At 41.0% G+C, this 20005-nt stretch overlaps 1 protein-coding gene across 5 annotated transcripts in view; it reads right to left on the bottom strand.

Annotated features, from left to right (window-relative positions):
- Window positions 1-20005, bottom strand: part of FMN1 (formin 1) — a 393819-nt gene that overhangs the window by 132867 nt on the left and 240947 nt on the right. For all 5 annotated transcript variants that reach the window (XM_048854639.2, XM_048854640.2, XM_048854641.2 and 2 more), the window contains one exon: window positions 19167-19254. In XM_048854639.2, the coding sequence (XP_048710596.2) occupies window positions 19167-19254 (88 nt within the window). The remainder of the gene's footprint in view (window positions 1-19166; window positions 19255-20005) is intronic.

Here is a 20005-nt window from a genome sequence, read left to right as displayed (position 1 = left end):
GAATTTTTTCAGCTTGCTCCTGGGGCTGCCTGACTCCCAATGCAAGTGGCTCTATAGGTTGGGCCATGGAGATGGGCACCTAGGCAGTCGGGGAACTGGCTGCCCAGGGAGTCAGGCAGCCTGGGGACCTAGCCTGGGATGGGAGCTGCTCCAGGAAAAAGCTGAAAAAATTCATTACTGTTCTCCAGAAATGGACTTTTTAAAAATGTAGCTCACTTGAAAGATTAATGTTTTGACTTTTTCCCAATTTGGGACAGGCTGCTTGGGAGCCTAAGAACCCAGGGAGCTGATCAGCTGGCCACCCAGCATCCTGGGTTGCTTGGGGAGCTAGACAACAAGGAGCCAAGGAAGTGGCCAGTTGGCTGCCTGGCACTCCAAGGAGCTGGCCAGCTGGGGAACCTGGATTCTCTGGCTTCTTAACAGCCAGGATGTCAAGGAGTCAAGAGGCTAGAAGCCCTGGTAGGCTAGGCTGGCGTGGAGCCTGGAATTGCTGGATCCCCAGCAGCCTGATAGGTGGGCTGCTGAAGAGCTGGGAAGCTTGGGGAGGTGAGCAGGTGAGCTGGCAGGAAGCCAGGCAGGTTTCTCTCAAACATTGACAGAACTGACATGTTCCTACAGAATGTTTTGATTTTGTTAAAGCAGCATTTTTCATTGGAAACCTGTTCTGCGGGGAAATTTCCAATCAGCTCTAATAGAGATATATGAACTTCTCTATTCAGCAGATTACTGTTCACTTCATTTGCCCAATGGAATTTAAAAAAAAAAAAAGGAAAAAGGCTAAACTAGTTCCTACTGAAGATCTGAACTTCATGGTATTTAATTCTATCATCTGCGTGTCTCACTGCAATTTAATTTAGGCACTACATTAGTCATGTTTTTCAAAACTAAATCAGACTACAGGTATATTAGGTACACTGTGAAGTGAATATTCGCTGCCAATAAGATTTTTTATGTAATGTCACAGAACTGACTAAAGATCTCATTTCTTCTGAAAACAAAATGTGTTTTTATCAAGATTCAGAACATTAAATTAATTTAGGCATATAATTTCAAGTCACTTTGTATCTTGAATCTAAATTATTTGCTTACATTGAATAGTAATAGGAATATTAATAGCATCACCACCAAAACTTAGGTTTCAGTAGTTTTCTATGTGACCAGTGGATTATCATTAGTTGGTACCCGATCGATACCTTTAAATTTCAGCTGTATTTGATTTCCTCACTTATATATTGAGATGTGATCACTTGCAATTTTAAAAGATATAAAAAGCTGTTGTTGCATTCGCCATCGATGATGTTTGAATTAGGCAAGGCACACATCTTTAAATAATTATTCAAAAGTAATAAGGTTTCTCCCCCACTCCCTCCTACCCCACGATTTTACATTGTGAAATTAACCAGCAGGCTAGTAAATTTTCTCTGTGGCAGGCTAATTAATTTTATTAAAACGATCAGTGACATTTAGAAGGCTTTAAAATTTTGTCTGTCAATTATGATTCCATCTGTTGTTGACATTACATCTTGGCTAGAGGGGAAGGAAAGTGGCAGGGAGAAAGGTATTACCAATGGAAAAAAAGGAAGAATACTTCTATATTTGTCCCATTTTTAGAACTAAAATGTTTAGACAAATACAAAAAAACTAAACAGCTAAGCTAATTACTTTATATTCAAATAAACATAGTTAGAGATGGAATTTATTAGATCATCTACCTGCCAATTGAAGCTTGTTCTATATAAGACGTTTTCTAATGTACTATCCAGTCCAATTTCAAAAGGTCCCAAGAGACTGGGACTTCTCTTGAAAGACCATTTCTACAGCCTAATATATCTCATTATCAAGACATTTTTCTGATTTTTAGCTTAAATTTTCCCCTCTCAGTTTCATTCCTCTCCCATCCAACCTTGGGCTATTGAAAAATGTATTTAAAAAGGGAAGATTTTTATTATTTTTTTTTAGTAGATTTCACCGGTATGTCTTTCCATCAGCTTCTACAGTACGTATAGTTGTTTAGTTCAAACTGGTAAATGGATTTTCAATGAAGCAATGTACAACAATTTTTACTACTTCGATGGATGAGAAAAGTAGTAATTAATGACAAAGATCTTAAATGTACAGAAATATAATTATAACTGGCGGTTTAAATTACAGAAAGTACAAGAATGATAACTCAAAAATCAGGATTGTTGTTATATTAGTGCTTATATCTCCAAATGGAGGATGGTTTACTGGACAGAAAAGGCTCCAACATTACGGACATTTTTCATTTTTATGCTAAATACCCAAATATAACTATTGCTAAATACAGAAGAGTACAATAACCAGTCACATTAAAATAAACTGAGAGGATTAAGCCAATCATTGAGCCTCAAAATGATAAGGGGAAAAAATAAAATATTCCAATATATTCTGATATATAAACAGACCTAAAACTGAATCAATAATAATCAATATTAAGCTTAAAATACAAAGGAAGATGAGCATGAGTTAATTTATCTTTTGAACAACTGATTACTTGTATTAAACAGCATGGAGATACTGCTTTCTGACTTACTGCAGTTATTGCTAAGGCACAGGCAGACAGCTGAGCTCACCTGCTATCAACTGAATTGGGGCCTAAGGGCCAGATTTTTAAATATATTCAGGCACCTAAAGAATCATGTAGATCTCTTGTGGGATTTTCAAAAGTGGCAGTTGGGCATCCATGTGCTTTTGAAAATACTTCTAGTCATCTTTCTGCATCTGTAGGTGCCTAAATACCTTTAATAATCTAGCCCTATGTCTTTTCTTCACCCACTCTCAACAACACTAGCATCCTTCATGTTGGAAGCACTGTACAAAAATGGAAAAATGTACAATCATAACAATTTGCTTGGTTTCTTACCCCCCGCCTCTCAAATTCTGGAGTGATGGCAATGATCCCCAAGTTCCCAGTTGCACAGTATCTGAACCCTGAGCTTTATATACCATACTTCAAGTGTGTGCAATAAACTCACAATATGTTTCATAACCTCATTTGAATTGGTGCCATTTTAACAACATTCATTGAACTATATGAAAGAAGCATTCTGTGATGATTTTTACTTTTTTCTTCAAAGCTAGATGAAGCTAAAGCTCCTTAATCCTCTTAAAAAACATTTTGTGACTCGTGTCTCAAGAAACGACTGTATTAAAAATTACTCCCTGATACAGTAAATTTGACTTTACTAGATTAAATCTCATTACACCAAGACTTGCATAGGAGTAAGTTATAAAGGTGAAGTGTCAGAAATCTACAAAAGAGGTTCCAAAACAATTAATAGCTACTGCAATATCAATCATCATTGGTGGTTTTTACTTTTATCTTGCCTTCTAGTTAGCTGTCCTCCTTACACTGTCAGTTCAGTTAGAATATTTCACCTACACCTCACAATATGTCAAAAGGAAGTAGACTCACGCTGTGCAAAGCTGGTAATTTTATTGGGTTCCTCTACCTTTAAAAATCTGTTACTTGGCCAAGTCTGGTTTCTGAGCTCTTTTTTTGCAGGGAAATTGAGGCAAACATTTTTATGTGGCCCTATGGTGTCTGCACACAACAAGAAGAATTTATATATACAAGGATCATTAGTGCAGTGTTGCACCCATTAGGATATAATAACCGTCAGGGAGGACAAAAAACAGATCAGCATCGTGCATTCAAACTAACAGGCACACATAAAAATACTTGCCAACTACATTTCACATGCAGAGGCTGCTGCAAGAAATATAAACTTTTACCCAAGGTTTTAACAGAGTTCCTTTTTTTTTTAAATCAATCTAGCCGTAAAAAACAGATTCTCCACAGCACATTTTAGGGATTTGATCTATTCTTTTAATCTCTATACTTTGTTACTGCAAAAATGTACACAGAGGAAAACCTGAACATTTAAAGCATGTCATTTGCTGGAAATAGAAACTCAGACAACTGTAGATCTTAAAGATTTAGTACTAAAGAGATATTTCTTTCCCGCTACCACCATTGCTGAAAGGCATATTATGTATTTCCAACAGTCTTAAGGTGGGACGTAACTGGTACTATTCCATTCATTTTAAGTGGTATTTGGTTATAAAAGGATCTGCTGCCAGAATTTACACACATTCAGCATCAGCAGCAAAGCAGTTAGTGCAACAACTAAACTATGTTTAACAGAAATGTGAAAAAATCATTTTAAAAACTGCATTTTAATAATCAAACAGAAATAGGTTATTTTTAAAAACAACTCTTTCAAAGTTAAATTTGTTTGGACCGCAGTGGACTCAACTATTTTACACATTGTATTACTAGTAACTGAGGTTTGGTTTCAGGGGGAAAATGAAGTCCATCTTTGGAAAATTTAAATGAAGATGTCACAGATCCACTCAACCAAAAAGTTGTTATGATTGTTGAGGACAAATCTCCTCTTGGCAAAACTGCTCAACACATCCAAACTCCTCCTGTTTATCTCAGACAAATTGAGCTGATATCCTAAATTCCTCTGAAGGCTTCCTCCAACATCTGACTTTCTGTCATGTAAAAATGTTAAAAGGAGTTATAATGCAAAGAAGCACCACAGACATAATGTGGGTTTAGAACTTTAGGAAAGCTCAACTGCTGCATGAAGTCATGAGTGAAAGACTCTGGCACTAAAGTTAACCTAACCACATCAGGCTTGATGCCCTAGGCAGATTCACAAAAACATATGTTGTAAATTATCCTGAACAAAAGAAATAACTTTTAAAGGAAATTGTTTCTCAACTTCTGAGATGTGTATGTATCTATCTCTATTTTACACAGATAGTAATGCAAACACATTCATGCTGTACACAATGAAGGAATGAAGTACTCACACAGCACTTCCAAATCACAATAAGAAAAACCCCATCTAATATGGTAGGGAATGAAAGTTAGGAATTTTGGGTTCTATGATATTGGGCAAATCACTTTATCCTTTTGTGTCTCAATTTTCCCATCTGTAAAATGGAGTAATAATTAACTACTGTGCAGAGGTGTTATGAAGTTTACTATATTAGTGTTTGTAAAGTGTTTTCTGGACCACAAATGAAAGCTGCTATGGAAGTATTTATTAAAAAAAACCCATACACAATATAGTCTTTCATCTCTGGATATTTAGCAGTGGTGCTGTTTGCTAAGATTTAGGAAGGACCTCAGGAACTCTGACTGATCTCAGATTTCAAGGGACTTGCTCCAAAAGCAGTGCACAATGTCTACAGGCTATGTCAACAGGCTTTGTCTACAGGCAAGGGTACAATTTTCTGGATTATTTACTTTGGCTAATCTTGGCCATTTCCCCACCACCATTTGGAAGAAAAGTGAGTATAAAGAGAACCTATACACAAATAGTTGAGGGGAATAACAAATACTATCAACCTCTCACACACACCCCCATACCCACCATCACCAGTGAATCCTATTAAGAGATTTTGTTTTCCTACATGCTTTATAATTTGAAACAGCTTTAACATAATGCTTTCATGCCATAATCTGCCGGCATCCAGGACTGTGCATATCCCTTTTCCCCATGGCTCTTCATCAAAGGAGGAAGACATAGTATAAACCTAAGGAACCTAGGGATGTGATTAGGTAGGACATACAAAAATATAATATTACATGTGATCATTAGAGAGATTACACTACCAATTAGTTAATTTTACTCTATTGCTCAAATACTTCTAGTTATTTAATCCAGTATAATTTCAGCACTGTAAATTGCAATGTTTCTGGTGGTGTTTTTTCTTGGCACAATGTTTCCTTACAATATGGGATACATTGTGGCCTGGTGGAAAGAATGGTATTCTTGATGTCCAGGTGGGTGGAAGCCAGGCATACATCACATGCTGCAGAGGAGGGAGATACCTTTGACTATGCTGATCGTCTGCCTTCTTTGCTGGCCATTTTACAGAATATACAGCCGTATCCAAGATCAACCAGTGATACAACAGATAGGATGTTTTTGTTGTATAACTAGTATAAGACTAGGAGTACTTGTGGCACCTTAGAGACTAACCAATTTATTTGAGCATAAGCTTTCGTGAGCTACAGCTCACTTCATCAGATGCATACTGTGGAAAATACAGAAGATGTTTGTTTTTATACACACAGACCATGAAAAAATGGGTGTTTATCACTACAAAAGGTTTTCTCTCCCCCCACCCCACTCTCCTGCTGGTAATAGCTTATCTAAAGTGATCACTCTCCTTACAGTGTGTATGATAATCAAGGTGGGCCATTTCCAGCACAAATCCAGGGTTTAACAAGAACGTCTGAGGAACTGTGGGGGGAAGGGGGGGAGGGGATAAACAAGGGGAAATAGGTTACTTTTTATAATGAATCAACCATTCCCAGTCTCTATTCAAGCCTAAGTTAATTGTATCCAATTTGCAAATTAATTCCAATGCAGCAGTCTCTCGTTGGAGTCTGTTTTCAAAGTTTTTTTGTTGAAGGATAGTATAAGACTGCGTTTATTGTTAGTGAAAATTTACTCGCTGAAAATCAAACTAATAAAAAGGGCATTTTCCTTATATAGTATTTTCTAGGTCCAATGTGAATAGATTTCCCTTCAATTCAGCATCATACAATGGACCAACTGCAACACCATCTATTTTTATTTCTTTTAAAACACTGACATTTCTTTTATGAAGCAGAAGTATATGTCCCATCAATAAGTTATACCTGGGCACATATTTCCTTACAATTCATTGTAAAATTTTCTTATACCATCTCAGTTAAACTAAAGAAAGCTGAACTAACATATACATACAGGTATATTATCACAAATTTTTCTTTAGTATCTCCTGGGCATTTTCCAAACAGAAAAGAAGGTACAATCCCAGCTCTGGTGAGTCGCATCTGATGAAGTGAGCTATAGCTCACAAAAGCTTGTGCTCAAATAAATTGGTTAGTCCCTAAGGTGCCACAAGTACTCCTTTTCTTTTGCGAATATAGACTAACACGGCTGCTACTCTGAAAATAGTCTAAATATTTTCCATCCAGTCTCTCTGGGTGTGCATGCTTCACACTCCAGAGCTGTTTTATATCTCCACAACATTATCTTAGGTCCCCATTCTACATGCATGAATTCCTAGTATAACAAATACAAAATTGCAGGACAGAAAAGTTATTCATACATATCTCTAGCTGATCCCACCATCAAACATTGTACAGAGGAATTTGAGTCGGAGTGACATTCCAGCCACTTGTATTGCTGCTTTGCCCATTATCACAATTTGTATTAGCCCTCAAAAGAACAAACCTTACTCATGAGGAACAGCAAAGGCCATGTTAGCTACCAATCTGAGAAAATATGGTCTACTGGTAAGAGAAGAGATCAGGGAGAAATGACCTAGATTTTGTAGAGAAAATACTCAATCCCATCTAATTCTAGCCATTGACAATGAAATTTCTCCCCCGGCTGTATGCACATCTAATCTAGCTAGTTAGTAAATATGAGTATCTTTTCAAGAGCAGGGGCATTACTAGCTTGGGCAGTACCACTTTATTAATGGTGACCCATCCATCCCATTTATTTAAAAAATTTAAAACTTAATTTCCAAAAGAAAAAGTGAGAGATGTTTGAAAAAAAGGCAAGGGGGAAAAAAAGGAGTGGGGGAGAGAATAAACAAGCACACCTTAAGTCTTACATTGCCTATACAATAGACAAATATTATTCTGATCACGTATTAAGATTTATACACAGAATGCCAAAGTGGTCTGAATATCTGCGCCAATTAATTATAAGCAAGGATTTCAACAATCCGTTAAAGGCTAGCAGAGGTGAGGAATGACTACATCACAGCAGAGAAGTATTGTTATTTGCTTCATATTACACTGCTTTCACTGAGTACTTGTGTTGGGAGTTCCTTGAGTGGGGAAGTGGGGTTATAAGACGCTGAGGGGCAAGGGTGCCTCACATACCTATACACAATTAGCAACCGAACTGAATCCATCCGGTTATGAAGAAAGCTGTCATATTTAACAACTGAACCGCACAGGTAGCCCTGAGCAACAGGTTTCCTACCCCTGCTCTATTGCTTTAGTTGAGCTGTCACTGGGAAAAAAAACAAATACAGAAGTGTACTTATCTGGGCAGAAGATTATTTTCACAACTGTGCAGCAGGTTCAGAGAAATAAGAGCTAAGCTATATGTTGGCACATCCCTTGAACTGAACCCAAATGTACTTTAAGGTTTAGAAAGAACTATTCCTCTCTCCCTTTCACAAGGCTATGAAAGGACCAGAAAAGGGGGGCCTCAAAGTTTTATACCAAGCCTCTGAGCCACTTGATGATAGCCTTTTACTACTAGAAATATTTGTTTTTTTAAATGTAATGTTGACACCCCTTGATGGGCTGTCTGTGGTGAGTATTGACCTGGGAGCTCTGGATCTTAATGCATGAGCCTCTACTGCCTCAACTAGAAGACCCAGGTCTCTTAGCTAGGGCTGTAGCAGGCTCATCAACCTCTATATGGCCTAGCCACCACTGAAGGGGGACAGAGTGCCACACCACGTGGGCATGACTTACGTAAATATAAGTTTAGATTCTGCATGGCACAGTGCAAATGATAGATTTTCCATGCTATGTGTTCATGATGCTCAAGAGATGGAAATTTTGTGGGTGACCATTATTAATGATCTAAGTAGCAGCAGGACTGTCATCATCAGTACCAGATTCAGCAGCAAAATCTGTTAAGGCACAAATTCTGTGTTCTCTAGAACATAGATAGGCTCCCCCATCCCCCCGCAAATTAGTTTAAAATAGGACAGTCCTAGCTATGCAAACTCAGTGTTCCTTTACATCACAGAAAGATTATTTTTGTGCTAACTAGTCTACATATACATTAGCTCTTGCCAAAATTATTGTTCTGTATTTGGGTTGCCCACTGTCTAGCATGTACTCTGAGAAGGAGTGAGAATGGCTATTTATCTACCGAGGGCGAACTTCACTCTCTCTGAGAAACATCTGTGGAAGATTCCCTTCTACAATGTGGCATCTGCTTGTTTGCTGGCTAGTTATCAAATGCAAACCGAAACATCTGTGTGCCAGATATGGTCAATCATGTGTTCCCTCTGCTAAGCTATCTGAACTGCATGCCAGTTACTTGACTTAAATCAGATTTAGAGGGGATCCCTTGGAGGTAAAAAACCCACAGCATTTTAAGCAGCATTTAAGTTTTCTAGTAACTGCTCTTATCTTCTCATTAATTTTGCAAGTGTCTGTATCCATGTGGCAGTTCTTCATTCTGTAGTAATACTAGAAGAGCCACAGAATTTATTTGGGGATAATTTGTTCAGGTATCAATAGGCCCATACCTTTATGATAGCTGATGGGGAAGCAGTATTTGCCTTGCTATTTCTGGGTGTGGTCAACTCTGCCAACACGAATCTCAGTTCTGGCTGACTCCAACCAGTAGCATCCAATCAGGGCCCTGGCTCAGAGTTCCGAGTGAAGGCCAATGGCAGATCCAGAAAAGAAGGGAAAATGTTTCCCAAACAGCTGTAAAGGTGGCTGATCTATAACCTCAGAACCACCTGCTCATGTGGAAGAGATTCTAGGAAGAGGACTGGTGTCCCTAAACAAAATCACCATGCTACATCTCCCCTGTCCCCAGGCGACAGATGGAATCAAGGAGCATCCAATAAAACATGGTCCACACTTTAGGCTGAACTCCATAATGACTATGGCATCCACAAATGATTTGAGAAAAATCCACCAGATTTGCTACCAGGAATGTACAAACCCTAAATGATGTCAGGTACCAGGTTTTGTTAGTCCAAGAGTTGAAAAGATACAACATTGCAATTGTATAACCAAGGCAACGACTTGTGAAACATGGTCATCATTCTGTGAGGATGCAGGTCTACTGTATTTTGGAGGAACTAGCTACATAAATTTAATGGCACTCATCCTCTTTCCACCATTTAATCAATCATTCAGTGTGATACCCTATTTCTAATCGACTGCTATATGCCAGGTTGATGTGGTGCTATGCACAGCTCTCCATTGTTGTAGCTACAGATGCTAATAAAGATAAATTATATTAGTAGCAAGAAGCAATGGCTTGATCTGCTTCACTGCACAATGACCTTATTATACTTGGAGATATGAACCCTAAACCAAGTTGTTCCAGAAATGGCTTTGAGACTATTCTTGGCCCATTTTGCTCTAGAAGAATAAATAAATCTGAGATTTCTCTCTTTTTGTGTGTCTCATAATATTACCATCATTGGAAGTTGGTTCAGGTGCTTAGATATTCATCAGGAAACCTGGATCTCCAACAATGGTTGGATGAGGAAGGAGCTGAAACATATATTGGATCATAAAGCACTAAGGTCATATCGGGTGTACACAGAGGTGCAGAAGTCCCAGCAAATACTGACTATCATCTCTTTATGCTAAAATGGCAATTACCCTCTGATTTCAACAGGAGTGACCTGTTATGAAACATAAGGCACAATGCATCTGTGAATATTCAGCACTTGCTAATAAGTACTCTGTCACAGTGTGCAACAAATTTGATGCACTTGGCACTCTCCCAGATGATGCAGAATCAGCTTGGACAATCTGGAATTCTACGTGCAACACCCTTGACTAAACTGATCAGACATTTCAAATTTTGCAAAAGAAATCTGAGGCCAGACAGTGGCATGACAATGGGGTATTTTTTGGGCACGAGTAAAAGTGGATCATGAAGTTTATTTTGAGAACTTGGCAAAAGAGGTAGAAGAAGGAATAAGATCTAATAAATTATGATCTGCATAGTTATTCAATCACTTTGATCCAAAACTGGACTTTGTGCAGGGTTTATGCCAATAAATAAGGCTGATAACACATGTTCAACCCAAGAAGAAGTCCTACAAAGATGGAAAGAATATTATAAGACCGCACTTAACTATCCTGAACAACTCCATGCTCAGATCTGGACAAGTTAGTAGATGAAATCCCTGACTCTGAAACCTCTACATTGGAAGAGGTCCACTCTGCCATAAAGAAACTGAGAAGAGAGAGCACTGCTGGACCTAACAGCATAACACCCGAACTTGTCAGATGCACCAGAGTGCCCATAAGTGTAGCATTATTCCAAATTTTTGTCCAGGCTTGAACCACAGGGAAGGTACCAATGGAGTGGAGGAAAGGGATCATCATTCCACTTTCTAAAGGTAAAGGCCAGTGCACTTAGTGCAGCAGTTACAGGCCAATAATTCTCCTTTCTGTTCCTGGAAAAAAACTGGCTCATCGGTCACTCCCAGTTTGCACTTTTTGGTCATACAACTCACCTCAAAGATGAAGCCCATTCACTCTCAGTCTTGAAGATCAGAGTTGAAGTCAGGAGGGGACAGTGCCTGGCCACACACTAGTGGTGACCACGCAGCCATCCACGATTAACCTGGCTGCACTAGATCAGTAGTAACCCAGTGAAACTTTTAGACACCTGCAATAAAGCTGTGCGATGTGGCCACGGACATTCAGTGCTATGGACTCATGGGGTCTAAGTGTATTGTTGTTGTTGAGACAGGGTAACCCAGGAAGGCTGGGATATCATGGATGAGGCTTAGCTCAGTTTTGTATGTTTGATTGTTTAAACCTAAGATTTTCAACCTGGGGTCCGCAGCCTATGTCTAAAATTTCCTAAGGGGTCTGCATCTCCATTCAGAATTTACTGCAGAAGATGTGGTGGTGGTAAATATAAACTGTATAAACCTTTTAAAATAATTATTTTTTCCTTCATTAAAAAAATCAGTTACACAATATGATACATGTGTCATGGGTGATAATTTACTATGGCCTCCATTCTGAAGTCTCTGGACTCATAAAGAGGAGGTTACTCTGTATTCCACTGAGGATTACGCACATGGGCCACGCACCCAGAGCCAGTGCTTTTAATGTAGTGGTGTCCATTGGTCCGCACATGCACCCTTGTTCTGCCTCATGGTTTTGACTGAGGCAATAAAGGGTGGGGCGGACTGGCTGCGCCCTCCACCAGAAATCAATCAGGTCCACCGCAGAGGGGAAGGAGGGAGGGATTGGAATACAGATAGGGACCACGCATCTCAAAGAACCTCCAGTTACAAGTTAAGTAAACTCTTTGTCTTCTTTGAGCAATGTATTCATTGACAAGCCGTATCTAATTAGAAGGAGGGTGAGAGGAAGATTGTGGAACCATGGAACAGAGGACCACCGCACCAAACGAGGCATCTGTCACACAGTCTTGCACCAGCGCATAATGGGAAGAGAAAGTGTGTACCAAACTCCACATGACCGCCTTACCTATGTCCATGAGTGGCATGTCGTGAAGTGCAGCCATAGCTGATGCTTGACTCTTGTGAAATGGGCTAGTACCCCAAGGGGTGGAGACAGTCCCGATAATTGATAACAGAGTGCAATGCACCTGAAACCCACTTAGAAATTCCTTGAGTGGAGATGGCCTGCCCCATAATTCTTTCTGCTATAGCAACAAATAATTTAGGAGACTTCCTGAATGGCTTCATCCTCTGCAGGTAAAAGGCCAGGGCCCTATCAACATTGTGGGAGTGAAGGTGACGTTCCTTCTCTGAGGCATGCGGCTTTGGAAAGAAGGCAGGTAAGTGTATGTGTTGGTGAGGTGCAAGCAGGAAACCACTTTCGGCAGAAACTTGGGATGCAAACGTAAGGAAACTTTGTCCTTATGGAATGTAGTAAAAGGGGAGTCTGCCATAATCGTCCCCAATTTGCCCACCCTTCTCACAGGGGTAATAGCTATCAGAAAATCCACCTTCATGGAAAGAAGGGAATGGGAGCACGAGGCCTGTGGTTCATCAATGCCATGAGAACAAGGTTGAGGTCCCAATGGAGAGTGATGGCTTGAACGGGAGAATACATCCACATGAGGCTCTTCCAGAATTGTACAGTCAATGGGTGAGTGAAAACTGAGTGCCCCGCACATAATGGTGGAAAGCACTAATGGCTGCTACAGGCATCTCGATGGAGCTGAGAACGGGATAGGAGATATAACAAGAGAAGAGGAATGTCTGTGGCCCCAGGAGCAAGACCTTTCTGTTGAGCCCAGGAGGCAAAGTGTTTCCATTTGGCTTGGTGGGAGCACCTCGAGGAGTCCCTCCTACTCCTCAAGAGGACGTCACACTGTTGATGAGCATTCCCATGCTACCAAAGATGCCCCTCCAAAAACCAGACTCTCAGATGAAGCATCTGCGGATCAGGATGTCTGTTGTCCTGCCATTGTTTAGCATCAGCAGTTCCAGGAATGTCTAGTGGGAGAGAAGGATGCTTCGGCATGCGGAGAAAAGGAGGAAACCAGAACTGGCAAGACCAAAATGGGACGATCAAAATGATCATCACTCTGTCTCACTGAATCTTGTGAAGGATGCAAGGCAGTAAAGTTAGGGGGAGAAGGCACAATTGATCTGGTCCAACTTAGAAATTCTATAGCCAATGACTAGTGTGTCACCTTGGGAGTGAGCTTTGAGCCTGCCCTTGGAACCATACTGTATGCATTTGATATTGGTGTGGGAGGCAAAGAGATCCCTCACCAGAGACGCCCCCACAACAGTGAAAAATATCCTTGACCACAGAGTTGTGTAGTTTCCATTTGTGGTCGGCCACAAAATTCCTGCTCAGAGCATCTGCTGAGTTCCCAGGAGATAAGCCTCTGACAACAGGATACTGTGTGCGATGCACCATTTCCAGAGGCAAACTGCTTCCACGCAAAGCAACAGTGACCTTATTCCCTCTTGTTCATTTGTGTAGTAAATTATAGTGATGTTGTCCAACATGATGAGAATATGGTGGGAAATGGATGAACAGGAGAAATGCGTGACATGTTCTCCATACTGTCCTAAATTCTAAGATGTTGATATGCATCCTGGATTCCCAAATGGTCCAAATCCCTTCCATCATGTGTTCGCATATATGGGCACCCCATCTGTTAAGTGGTTCGTCCATAATGATCATCATGCTTGGTCAGGATGGAAGGAAAGGCAATCAGGTGCAAACCTGTTCTGGGTCCATCCATTACCAAAGCAAGGAAAGAACCCTGGGGTGGGGCAGTTATTTGGGTGTCCATGGAGTGAAGCATCGGAGAATGGGCTTTCTGTAACCACAGTCGTAGACAGCAGAAGCAAAGATGAATGAAGGCAGTGACATATGCGCATGCCACCACATGGCCATGAGGGGAAAGGCAAGTTCAGTCTGGAACAGAAGGACTGGAAGTCACCGAAGCAATCAGTTCTAGCAGGGCCAGGAACCAGACCTGTGGTAGATAGACATACGCAGCGACCGCGTTGATGTACGCTCCGATGAACTCCAGAGACTGTGTAGGGTCCAACATTGATTTTTCGATGTTTACACTCGCTCCCAAGGAGGAGAGGAATAGAAGCAGCAGGGAAGTCAATGCTTGAGCTTTGTGTCTGGATTGCACTGCCAGCAGCTAGTCATTGAGATAAGGGAAGATGAGAACATCTTGATGCCAGAGGTAAGCTGCCACTATAGAAAAGACCTTGGTGAAGACCCAGGGAGCAGTGGTGAATCTGAACGGTAGAACCCTGTATTGGAAGTGCCAAGGGACCACAGTAAACCTCAGAAATCATCTGTGGGTCAAATGGATATCTATGTGACAGTAAGAGTCTTGCATATCAAGAGCCATAAACCACATTCCTTTTTCTAGCAAGGATAGTATGCTAGCCACGACTGTGATCATATGGAACTTTGGTTTGTATATGAAGCGGTTGAGATGACAAAGATCTAGGATTAGTCTCCATCCTCTCTTTTTCTTGGGTCGCAGGAAGTAGGTGGAATAGAACCCTGTGTCTTGAAAGGCTGTGGGCACCGGCTCTATTGCCCCTCTACGTAGGAGGTAGTCTACCTCCAGGGCAAGGATACTGTTCAGAGAGTGGTCCTGGAGGCAGGATCAGGATGGGGGATGTGGATGAGGTAGTGCTGTGAACTCAATCACATAGCCATGTTAAATGACACTCAGGACCCACTCGTCCATTGTTATCATGCTCCAGGCTGGTAGAAAGAGCACTAGATGACCCCTGAAAGGAGTGGGGTGCAAGAACAATGGGTTGCAATTTGGTTGATGGCTCTCTAGATGCACTCAGAAACATAGCTTACGTGAAGATTGAGCGTGTGGAGTCAAGGACTGTGTTGATGGGCCAGGCATATGGGGCCATTGAGTGTTTTGATGCTTGTAAGGAGGCTCATGAGACCACTGGTGGAAAAACTGAGGAGCTGTGTCAATGTGCAGTAGGTGGCCGATAGAATTTGCACTTGGGTGCTGGTGTATAAATGCCCAGAGATCACAGATTGGCTCTAGAGTCTTTGAGTGAGTATAGAGAATGTCAGTCTTCTGGTTGAAGAAGTGACATTCAATGAAGGGGGGTTCCTCAGTTGTGTTCTGTACCTCCCTTGGGAAACCAGAGGAATGTAACCAAGATTCTCTCCTCATGACAATCCCTGTGGCCATAGTGCACAAAGATGCGTCTGCCAAATCTACCATGGCCTGAAGCATCGTCCCGGCAACCAATTTGCCTGCTTCTAAAATAGCCTGGAAATAGGAACGGTCCTGCTGGGGAAACTTGTCTGCAAATTCCGTTAAGTGGCTATAATTCAAAAAAGTTTATACCTTGCCAGTATCACCAAGTAATTAGAGATGTGGAACTGAAGGCTGGACAATGAAAAGACCTTACAACCCAGAAGGTGCAGTCTCTTACCCTCGTGAATCGGAGTGGAATGTGGACGCTGCTGTCTGGCCCACTCAGTGCCAGCTTGAATAACCAGGGAATTGGGCGAGGGGTGAGAAAATAGAAACTCAGACTCCTTTGCTGGTACAGAGTACATATTTTCTGCCTCCTTCGGGGTGAGTGCACAGGTTGCCAGGTATGCCAGATGGTGCAGGCCAGTTGGAGAATGGCATAATTGATTAAGAGGTAGCACCACTTTGTTCCGATACTGATGCACACAGAATGTCCAGTAACCGATGCTAGCTGTCCTGCACCTCCTCCAGTGGAATGTGGAGGGTCTCAACCACCCTCTTTAACAACTCCTGGAACTGGTGGTAGTCATCTATGCGGGGAGGAAGGAGTTGAGGACACTGTCACAACCGGAGACGAGGAGGGGAGCCACTCCAGATCTGGCAGTACCACTGGAGTCAGGCTGATTGGTGCATCCTCCAACCCTGGTTCCAAATGTCTACCCAATGAAGGCCAGAGTGGTGAGGTGGGGGATTCCTTTTGAGCAGATCCAAAAGGTGCTGAAGGCAGATACTGGGGCCAACGCCACCAGTATGGCCAACCAGGTGGATCTTGCAGTTGCTCTGGTGGTCCCCAGGGAGCTGGGTACCAATGGCTCCTGGTTTGAGGGAAAGGAGAATATTGCCACTGTGCCAGCAGAGCCTTTGGATATTTTTGCTGTAGGTATGGGAACGGTCGACCATGTGCATCATCTGAATCTTCCAGCACTGAGAAGTCAGATCCTTGTTCAAACGGCAGAGCCACCAGAACCAGCAAACTGAGAATGTCACAGGGGAGCACCCAGGAACATGACCTGAATGTGGCAAGTCCAAAGCAGAGGACCAGAGTCTTTTTAGAACCAAATGCACCAGAAGATCCAGTGATTTCATCATCTAGGGCTAACAGTCCACAAGGTCCAGGAACTGACTTGAGTCTCCCAGTGTCATTCCACAGACAGAATTGGAGCTGGAACGTGGGCAGAAGGCTGCCTCAGAACTGATGATTCCTGTGGTTCTGCAATACTGATGAAGAGGGGATGTGAAACTCAGTGACCGGAATAGATGGGTCTGGCATTCTGTGTGACTTCTTGTAATGCTTGTGGGCCTTGAAACATGCCGTTGCTCCATGGCCAGAACTTGTGGAGGATGCAGTGTCTTTCCTGGGCTTTGAGGAAGACTTACTGTCATGATTATGCGTATGGTTCCTTGCCTCACGGTTAGGCCCTGGCACAAGGTCCTTAGCACTGGTACTGGTGGAACTGGACTGGAGCTCCATGGTAGGGGGTGCATTCCTCAACTGCAACAGAGAGGTTGCTCAGCCTTAATCTAACTGAAGGTATTAGCAAGGAAGGAGAGGCAGATACTGCCTCTGAATGTGACATGGGCTTCACCCAAGAAATAAAGGCAGGGTTGGTGCCATCGCTGATTGAAAATAAGTGAGGGCAGGAAGCGCAGATCTTGAACCTCAGCATCTTCGGCATAATTCAGTAACTAGGTGTGGGTGCTGGGGGTGGGGGGTAGGGAAACCTCCAAAGCAGTGTCCCAAAGTCCTCAAATCCTCAGAAAACTACTACTAACACCAGAAACTACTACTACTACTACCAAAAATAACACCTCACAATAAAATGCTAACTATATACAAGGAATTCTTAAAGTGCATCACAAGAGATGAGAGAACAGCAGAAGCTCCTACTTGGACCATGCAACACTAAGAAGGAATTGAGGGCGCAGTCGGTCTGCCCCACCCTTTATCACCCCAGTTGAAACATGGCGCATGCAAACAACCCTCAGTGGAATACAGATAGGGACCATCATCATTCAGAGAAGAATATAGTATTCCAAAGGAACTCATGAATTATGCATGTCATTATAATGATCCTTTCCTAGCCACGAGATTGAATGGTGATAGTTAGCAGCCCTGCAAGCAAGTAACCCTCTTAGCAATAGTCAAGGTTCCATAGTGGTGAGAAGTCTACGTAAATTGGGTAAAGTCCGGTGATAAAGGAAAACGTCTTAGTGAGGAATAGACTGAATGTGACAGCATGAAGCAGAAGATGAACTAGTACAACTATTACTATCATCATTATAATAATATGGGGTTCTAAGGAACATCCTCATAGCATTTGGGTGCCATTCTTAGTCCTGGTGAGTTATGGCTCTTTTGTCCAGTAGTCTCTTCAGACAGATCATGATTAATAGCACTCATATTGTTGTGAAATATAAAAATGCCACATTAATACTCTGCAGCATAAGTGTCTTATCTACAAGACATCTCACAGCATGAAATAAGAGGCCTTGAAAATTTATCTGAAGAAACTTGAAGAAAGAACATCACAGGGTTTTTATGTTACAGCTGCTGCCTCTTATTAGTCTTGCCAGCAAACTATTCACAAAATTCATTACTGCAGCTAGTGTCTAGCATTAGGATACCTCTGACACATTATGGGCAGGCTCAAAGTCTTGCCTCATTTCTTTCTTCTTCTTGTAACCATCTGTAAGCCCTTGTTTTTTAAAAAAAGCTAGAATGCTCCAAGGCTGTTCTAAAATTAATAATAATCAATGCCAGCAGCATCTCAACACCCCACAATTCCAAGCCAGTCTTTACCATTGTTTTCCCTCCATCACACGCAAGAAAGCAGACTTCAATTTGGAGCTTTCCAGCAGTTGTTTTAAACAGTGAAAAGCTTTTTAAAATATGAAAATCACCTAAACAGTGTCCTTTTTAATATGTAGCACAAGCACCAAAATACCTGATCTACGTCCCCTGAAAACCCTAGTCAGAGACAGATATATTTTTTCCAAGCTTCTTTGGCCCATTTCTACCAATAATAGGACTTATGCACAGAATAGCCCCCAACACTTGAAAATGTACTGCTCAGTGTTCATCCCTCCTCTTGTCATATGGTTTTGGTATTTTCTCTTTTGGATATGTTTTTTACACTGCCATCGAAGCAAAAAATTAAACACCTAACAAACCCCAAATATTATTTGTAAGTTCTCATTTGAGCTTCCCTGAGCTGAGGGCCTCTGGGGATGGGGATGAGAAAGAGGAAACAAAGAAGGGAGCCAACATAAACAGCTTTGAGAGCACACATATAGAAGGCAATCTGATAGAACCACTCTTAAAATCCAAAACAGTTATACATGAAAAACATGAAAATCATAACACTGGATGTGATATATAAAATCAAAATCTAAAGTCAATTAATTACCAGAGGAAAGGGCTGGTTTAAATTTCAGATTAAGTTAGCAGCTGTTCACTTTTATGTACTTAGTTAGAAAACTAATACTACTTTTTCTCGTTATTATACTAACACCAAAAAGGGAACACACATAAGAGCACCCACTTTTGCCTAACATTCACTTTAAGTAAAGATATGAGAAAATCTCCATGTAAATAAGTTATATCAAGAGTTTTGTAACTCTCACCTTGTTGAATATCCCTCATTTCCAGGTGCAAACTGGATATCAAAATTCCTACAGTTTGAGATCGCTTTCCATCCAGCAGTTTGATAATCTGGAATTATAAAACAAAATGCTATTGTAGTCAAAATTATCAATCTACAAAACCCTTCATTATTAAAGAAGAGCTAGAAATGCTAATTTGTGAGTTAAATTGAATACTGCTCAACGCTTTTCACCATTTAAATGTGGTATAAGGCTATGATTATCTCAATCTTCTCCTGGCCTTCTGTAGCCACGTATACAGGTAAACAAGACATCAGCTTCTTCAAATTATTTAAACTTTTCAGTTCAAACGGGACCACAAAGCTTGGACTTCAAATAACAGTAATAAATACAAGCCAGCTCCAAAATGTAATTCATACCAGCACCAGTAAGGAAAGATCATCCTTTATTTGTAGGATACTGTCTACCAGTAAGACAAACCCACATCAGATCTTTATTCAAGAAATGCATATTCTTTCCCCTTACCCCCATCAGGAGAATGTGGTGCAGGAGTGTGAGATATTCTGAGTAGGGCTGTTGATTAATTGCAGTTAACTAACGCAATTAACTCAAAAAAATTAATCGCCATTAAAAAAAATTAATGGTGATTAATTGCAGTTTTAATTGCACTGTTAAACAGTAGAATAGCAATTGAAATTTATTAAATATTTTGGATTTTTTCTACATTTTCATATACATTGTATTGTGTTGTAATTGAAATCAAAGTGTATATTATTTTTATTACAAATATTTGCACTATAAAATGATAAACAAAAGAAATAGTATTTTTCAATTCACCTCATACAAGTACTGTAGTGCAA

This window comes from Caretta caretta, chromosome 6 (genome assembly GCF_965140235.1).
Source record: "Caretta caretta isolate rCarCar2 chromosome 6, rCarCar1.hap1, whole genome shotgun sequence".
NCBI lineage: Eukaryota > Metazoa > Chordata > Testudines > Cheloniidae > Caretta > Caretta caretta.
The sequence above is the reverse complement of the archived record's forward strand: the minus strand, read 5'-3'. Positions and strand labels throughout refer to the sequence as shown.